Source organism: Erigeron canadensis, chromosome 7 (genome assembly GCF_010389155.1).
Source record: "Erigeron canadensis isolate Cc75 chromosome 7, C_canadensis_v1, whole genome shotgun sequence".
NCBI classification, from domain to species: domain Eukaryota; kingdom Viridiplantae; phylum Streptophyta; class Magnoliopsida; order Asterales; family Asteraceae; genus Erigeron; species Erigeron canadensis.
Genome location: NC_057767.1, coordinates 34,483,344 through 34,491,506, shown reverse-complemented (window position 1 = coordinate 34,491,506; position 8,163 = coordinate 34,483,344). Strand labels below are relative to the sequence as shown.

The window sequence follows — 8,163 nt, the reverse complement described above, 5'->3', positions numbered from 1 at the left end:
GGGAGTAGCTAGTTTAAGAGGAAAATGCACTTCCATGAAAACAAGGTAAACTGTGGTTACTTTAAGCATAAAGTGTAAAGCCAAACTGCCCCTATACAAGCACAGAGCGGTTATCTCAATCGTTAATTCGCTGAACCACCACCAATTGTATTTGCAAGCTTTCCCTAAAGCTTGTATTGTAAAGTATATCACACACCCCTTGGCCAATTCAGGAAGATATTGCACTAAAAAGTTTACATGCTCCTCTTTAAGACAAATGCACCCCAAAGAGATGTTTGAAAAAAAAAAAGTTCAGATCATAACATACATTCAATTTCAACAAATAGTTTTCTGCTATAACATAAGAAAGTCGAAACCATACTCCATACAATAATGAAGTTACAAATTAGCAACGACTCCATACTTTTCAATAAAGTAGGCAAAACTTTGCTACTGGATTATGCATTACAAACTTCAACAACAGCTTGAACTCATGGATGTCGGCAAACATCTAAAGCCATAACATTATTAAGTAAAACATTTGCCACAATGAATTCAAATTTCCATTTCATGAAAGAAAGAATTCTGGTTCAGCATGCATCTAGGTCACGGCATGGGGGAGGCTTGGGCTCACCCAGCAATGTAGTATTCCCTCCTGCGGGCCCACAATTGATACGCTCCGGGTTTTGTGTGCCACGCTATTAAGAATCACCATAAACAAATTAACTAACGTCCTCAAAAGGGGTAGTGTAGGCAAATTGGATGCAAGTAAGACTTAATCTTCAATGGGTCCAAAAGGGGTAAGCAAAAAAACTTGCTTTACTTTAAATGGGTCAAAGTCGCTCAAAATGTTATTATTAATGCCCATTGACACACTGAACTTACCAAAAAAAGGTTAATAATTTGAACAAGAAATTTAGGGTCATCCATTTCAACCTGTTCCAACAAAAGACTCATTTTGACCCAAAAGGTTGAACCTATTTTGGCCCACTACCAAACCCGTCCAGATTGCTCTATAATACTTATATAGTTATATGTAATATGTTGCTTACCGGTGGCTTTTCCCCTCGTTTTAATGCCTCAACTATTTCCACAACTGTCTTTGGGGTAACATCTTCCTGCATTTGGCAAAAGAACATTCAACATTCTGAGGTTGATACATGTTTGGTGCCAATATCATTAAAAGAGTGGATTTATCATGCTCACGTAGTAGTTGTAGGTATATCCTTCTGATCCATTTGAATAGTCAGCCACAGTTATCATAGGAGCATTTACACAACAACCCTGCAGAAACAGTCGATAATGTTATATACCTTATCCAGTTTGGACAAACTTGGATATTCTAATGCGAATAGTGTTTCAAATTTCTAAAAGTCAATATCTTTCATACATAAATAAAACTGAAGTACGGAGCATATGCATATGGTTTAATCTGAAATTAGAATCATACGTTGATTGGAGCTTGGAAGACGAGACAAACACAAAAGTTAATTCAAATGAGTGCCGACTTAATTTTAGTTAGTAGCATATAAGAAAGGCTGAAAGGGTATGGATAAATTAAAAATGCACTTGAACAAAGACTCAGTGAGAATATAAGCAGCATGTAGAAGTGGAGGCCTGGTAAAGATTCAAAACAGGTAGATTTGATACCGGGGTGAAATAGATCACACTTTTTGTCCAACTTTAGATGAACTGGTGTGCTAGATATGATTACAAAAAGTGTATTAATCAAACTTTTTTATATACAATGAATTACAAAGTTTTAAGCACCAAAAATAAACTTCGCATAACTATCGACCCATTGGAGCCATTTCCTTTTACGTTAACTTTTTATTATCCATTTGACCTGTTAGAGACAAAGTATAACCTGAATCACCCTTTCATAAGTAAATGGATAAAAATAGTCAACTCTAGCTGTGACTACACTTGGCTTCTTAAGCATCTATATGTTTAACCTACAAAACTTGGACACATATGACTTACCATGCATTCCATTTCTCCCACAGAAAACAAGCCATCCTTTGTGACCTCTGCATCATAAAGTACCTTAATTAGATGACACTTCTAGAATTCTTTTTATGTATTTATGAACACAACAAGAGGTTTACGGGTTGTGCTATATTCACATATACAAACCATTTCGCTTCACTCCCAAGTGCTTCAACAAGGCATCTTCAATGTCCCGTGAACCGCGAATCATGCAAGGGGTTGTTCCACAGACCAAAAGATGGTATTTGCCAACCTACAAAGTCGTTGTCCCAAATCATGATCTCACAGATTGAAAAAGAATTTTAATCTTCATATCAGTAAGTGGAAATTTGAAGCCTTACCTTTGCTCTATTAAACATGGAATAAAATGTGGCAACCTCATACACACGAATTGGAGCAACTTCTATAACTTTTGCCACCTTCCCCATGCAACATAACACAACATTAGTCAACTGAACATAGAAAACTACATTTATAACATACAAAAGGAAATACATTCTTAGATCAAATGCCTTACAACAAGTTAGTATCATACAATATACACGACACTCCAGTGTAACTATATGGAGATTACCCCATAGCATTCCAAATGTTCATTATCCGACAATCATAGTATTAGAGATACTAAAGTCTTCGTGGGTAATGAAAAATGCACATAATACTAAGAAAATTGCATATAATCATGGCAACATACCGCATCCATTGCTGAGACAGGAAGCCAGCCCCCGTGCTGCTGTTGTGCAAGATCTAGCAGCGGAATGACTGCAGATTGCTTGTAGTTAGATGGATAATGAGACAAAATCTCGTTTACCTGTATGCAGCAAATAAACCTCTTAAATTAACATTTTAACCAAAGTTCAACTACATCTCTAGTTTAGTGGACGTTGATTTCACAGGTACAAATGTAGTGCACCGCCCCTATTTATGACAAATATTATTTAGGTCAATTGGTAAAAATCAGATTGGAAAAGGTCACAACTTGCAGAACCCATTTAGTCCGCCATAACTCATGGAATCCTATTTTAGTATTTTATACATGTTAGCATAAAGATTCAGGTCCTTTGTGGAGGCAATATCATATTATTAACTGGCCATCTGTTGAAACAAAGCTTCGATAAAAACTGAAATAGTTGGATTTGCATAACAGGTCAAACTTAGCATAAACTGACCATGAATGGCACCCTTACTTTGAAAACTACCATTAACTAGTTTTTCCGTTGCAGGTGTCGTTTCTTTCAAACTCTTCACTTCCAAAGTCCGAGAAACAAAAGCTATTCCCCATACGTCCCTTTCTCCATTTTCATAAGTTATTCCGTTATATTGTCATATTGCAAACACCTAAACAGAAAGGGCATTTTCTTTCTCTCTGACAACTAGCAAACTTGTTCTCAGCGCTTATTACTTGTACATATACAAGTATGCATAAAGTACATTAAAAAAAATCCAGTCTTACACTCTTTCTTTCATGCACTTGTTAACCATTTTAGGTTAAGTATTAAGTAAACAGGTAAACAACTGAGGTTTTCTCTGTTCACGTTACCAGGGGAAGGTGGCTAATTAACTCAAATGGCCTAACCAGGAATTCCTCATGACCGCTTCCTGACCTTCCATATGGCCACCTATAAACTGTTTAACCTAACGAGGTTTGAACCTGAGGATTTCAGGACACCTGACCACTGGGTTGGTAGTGGTTAAACATTTTAACTTATCTCGTAACTAAGTTCACCGTTTTTTTGTTGACGGATTATACCCATTATCACTTCCCCGCTGATCGGTAACATTATTACATTAAATAGGTAAAAACACATGAGCAACATTCCATCCTAAAATCATAAGTTCCTAATTTCCAATCCCTTAGAAAAAAAAAAGATGACAAATTTAAGAGAAAAATAAGAACCTTTGGCTTGTTGGCCTCACTGAATTCCCAAGGAGCATTTGATTTGTTATCTGGGGTATCAATATGCTACACATATATATACACATAGTCAAATTAAAATCAAGATTCATAATCTTTAGTTAAAAAGTTAAAAACTTGATTAGTAAAAACAAAAACTTACATAGTTTAAGGCAGTGGATAAAGATCTAGTAGACTGAAAAAACAATAAGATTTAGCAAAATGAATCAGATATATATATATAGATAGATATAGATATAAAGATGTAAAAGAAGAACCTGATGAGAGGGCTGACGGAAAACTTGACGGATCTCTAACAGACGTTTAGATGCGAGACGGCCAAACATTGTTTTTTGAGGGGTGCTCTGAGAAATGGGGATTTGGGGGAAATGAAAACCCAGAAAAGAGTATAGTGCGTGGAGGCCTGTTTGGAAGCGTGGTTAGCACAAGTCCCCAATTTAGATTTAAAGTTCCCCTATGCAATATTGCAATGTGATTAATAATTAATCGAAACTTATGAAATGATGTTTTTCATTTAAAACATTTATGATATATCACCAAATGGAGAAAAGATGACTTTAACGATTTCAAATGGCAACCAAAATAGTTTGTAAAATATTAGACTTAATCTGAGGTATTGATGACGGTGATGTGGGCGGCAGTGAGGATAACGGTAGAAATAGTGATGGGGGCGAAGATGATGGTAAGTGTAAAAGTAATTGATATTAAATGTGTTATTGTAGTTATTTTAAGTGTTGATGGATATATATAGTAAATTATTTCATTAAGGATATTAGTTGAAAATTCAAGATGGATGCGATGTAATAAATTGTAAATAGTGGTACGACGTATGACACAAAAGGTTGGATGACTCAAATTAAAACGAAAATAAAGTCAGAAAAAACCAAAAATTAACCTTTGTATAAAATCCACAAGGGATACAATTTAGCAAAGTCTGAATAGTGATACGGGGTGTGACATCAATAAATAGAAACTCGCCACGTAGGCGAGTTAGTGTGCAAAAATTTCTTTGGAAAAAATCAAGAATAATCGAAAGAGAAAATGCTCAAACGAAATCCGATATAACAAAATCTGAATAGTGATACAAAGTGTAAAATCAACTATTGATCTAGTGACACGTGATAGCCATTGACTAGTGATACGTGGCGGAAGATTAAAGGACATGAACTATTCATAGTCATGCCCTATATAGTAATGGTTATGAAAAGAGTTCAGAAAAATGTCATCATTCGACAGTCACATATATGTGAGTTGAATACCCGCACTTCTTGTATTATATGGACATGAGAAACCTCATCGTTTTTACTATTTAAATTAACAATGTTGATTTGAAGTTATAAAGTTGAAGGTTCTTAAAAAAAGTTAAAAAAGCTCATAGCAATTGCCAAACATGCCTTAGAGCGTCATGTTTCGATGTAAAACACAAAATGCCATTTTAGCACCACGTAAACTTTCATTGTTTCATCAAATTTAGCATGTTATGTTATGTAGGACACCACCTTTTTTCGGTAAATAAATATATTTACCTACATACGCATACAATACAAAAAGAAAAAAAAAGGAAAAAAAAAATCGATGTTGAACTTGACTTAATTATAAACCCGAATCCTACTATAATCAGGCGCCAAAAAGACTGGGTACGGTGAGTGGTTCGGTGCCGATTTGCCATGGTAGCTAGCATCGGAGTTCGCACCTCCGCTCGTATGAGTCATACCCATGGTCTAATATAAGAAATTAAGAACTTCCACACATTTATGTTGGGCCATTGAACATGCGGATTATTGGTTTCCCTATAGGCCCAATTTCTACAGAGCCCGCTCCAAACTCTTCGGTATCCCGTATCCATAAACCATAAGCCCAATATCCTTAAAAAAGAGAGAATATCGAAACCATTATGAGAATAACCGAATAGGTGAGATACGAACCTATACACCACAGAAGAATACAAGCTGCCAGTCCTCCTGTAGACTTTTTGATTTTTATGATGGTGCTCCTTGTGTTGATTAATTAATACAGCATTGTATGCCGGAAATGAAACTATGCACCATAGAATATTGTGTTTATCGTTAGCATTTGCCGGAGGTATGTAATGTATAGATATATGGATTTGCCTGCACTTTTTAACGCCATGTATGATTTTCTTAATTTATGTTTGGTTGAATTAATCCATTAAACCTACACCCAAGTATGTTCTACCTAGATCATGTAAATAGCCAAATGGGTGTAGATATGTAAACCTATTCGGGTGAAAACTAAAGGAAATCAAACTTTTACTTTCGAAGAAAAATTTTTCTGTCTATATTTATATATATAGAAAAATAGTGAAATATACATCTTTTGTATGAACACCGTTAGATTAATTATTTGTATTGATTATCTTAATTATTGTGATGATGAGAACTATGGTCATTGTCATGGGGAAGTTTATTATTAGTAGTATTATTTTGTTTCGTGTGTGTAGAAATCGGGAGGTTTCATGGGCCAGTTTTGTAAAATTGTCATATATATAGGACCTTGTTTGTTGTTTTTCCTTGAGGCACAAACATGCGAAGAGTTTGGATATTGTCGACGTATCACTTTTGTAAAATGGTCGAATATGGAATTAACGGTTTATTCAATGGCAATGGCTATTTATGCAATGTGCAACAGTGGCTTGAAATGGTGGGATACGAGAAAACCAAGATAAAGTGATTGATTAAATGATTGGTAAATTAAAGGAGTTAAATCACATATGGATACTTATAATGCTTTAATTGGATCGTTTTTAGAGAATCGATGGTTTAGTGAAGTGGAGATGACTCTTGATTTGATGAAGATCGAAGAAGTTTGTTATACTGTAACTTAATCGCTTTTTTTTTTTTTAAAGGTAAATTTCGCTTGAGAACTCCGTGTCGCGATTTGACAGCGGAAGGTCTAGCATACGCTGTCTTAACCGGGTCCGCGCTAGAGAGCTCTCTCGAAGTAGAAACGCCTATTTCAAATACCCAATGGGGAAAAACCCCACACTAATCCGCCCGAAGGCACGATGATCAATTGGGTAAACCCTACCTCTTCAGACTTGAATCTGAGTATACCCAAGCCAAGCCTTCATAGAAATACTTGAGCTAATTAAGAAGTACGTAACTTAATCGCTTTTAGTTGAGCTTCGAAGTTTGCTAAAGTCGAGGAAGCTAATAAAATGCTAGACACGGGTATATCACGTGTCATTTTTATTATATAAACGCATACATACATATACAAATATATACATACTGGTAAACCAAAAGATGTAAGCTCAAATATGCAATGATTTATTTCAATAAAAGGCACCAAACTCAATATACAAATCCAACATGTATTGTGTCACAATATATATTTCGTTGATTTAGTTTTGTTGGTGATTGACGATATATGAAGGTTTCTGACGGATGGTACAAACATGTAGTACAACTATAAAAGTGTAAATATTTTTAGATTGAAGGTGCTCATTCATTTTAAGTTAGGTGATATTAAAGCATAAGTATGTAAAGAGAAGTGATATATCTACAACTATTTTTAAACATCCATAACAATATATGTATTGTACAGTTTATACTGTAAAATATATACAATAATTATTGTAGATGGTTAAAAAATAATGTAGATATATCACTCTCGAAATGTAAATACTTCGATTCTATACTTTCAACTTCATTTGAATGAACACAACAATTCTTTTTATTTTTTATTTTTTATATATCTTAAATGTCATCTAACTTAGATAAGGTTAGTATTTGAAAAAAGGTTTTGAGTTAAAATTTTTGACGTGTGTGTTGATCCAAATCATGATGATGTTGTAGTAGGCTACTTTTCTTATGGATTTAGCATTATTAATTATACTAGCTAGGCCTAGGATTTGACAAGTTATCATGATATATGATATATATACATAGTGGGTGGTCCTCAATATCAACTCCTCATAAGTCATAACCATGGTGAAAGGACCAAAAGCCAAGGATTGAGCTTCTAGTGCATACAAATTGACACACTTGTAAATTGTTATGCTTACTTTTACATGATATATATTGATGGTGATGTGCTAAAGTCCATATAGTAGTGCAACACATTTGTTGGTTTATACAAGCATGACAAAAGGATGTGCAAAGGATTAGAATGCCACTAAAAATTAGAGGTACAAGACAGATGACATATTTAGTGGTTGAAAAATATTAAATTAGTCATATTTGTTGTAATTTTTTGGACAATGACCAAAGTTAAGAATTGCAACTTGCTAAATAAATCCTGTTATTAGATCGCATCCT

The 8,163-nt window shown here is 34.6% G+C and overlaps 1 protein-coding gene across 1 annotated transcript; it reads right to left on the bottom strand.

The window, feature by feature from the left end:
- Positions 1-313: 313 nt before the first annotated feature.
- LOC122606973 (NADH dehydrogenase [ubiquinone] flavoprotein 2, mitochondrial) lies at positions 314-4,327 on the bottom strand. The gene is made up of 10 exons (XM_043779883.1): positions 4,141-4,327; positions 4,026-4,058; positions 3,866-3,931; positions 2,663-2,779; positions 2,310-2,387; positions 2,116-2,221; positions 1,963-2,009; positions 1,186-1,263; positions 1,032-1,097; positions 314-677 (listed from the first exon to the last, which is right to left on the bottom strand). The coding sequence occupies exons 1-10, from the start codon at positions 4,207-4,209 to the stop codon at positions 570-572; spliced, it is 768 nt and encodes a 255-aa protein (XP_043635818.1). The 5' UTR covers positions 4,210-4,327; the 3' UTR covers positions 314-569.
- Positions 4,328-8,163: the final 3,836 nt, after the last annotated feature.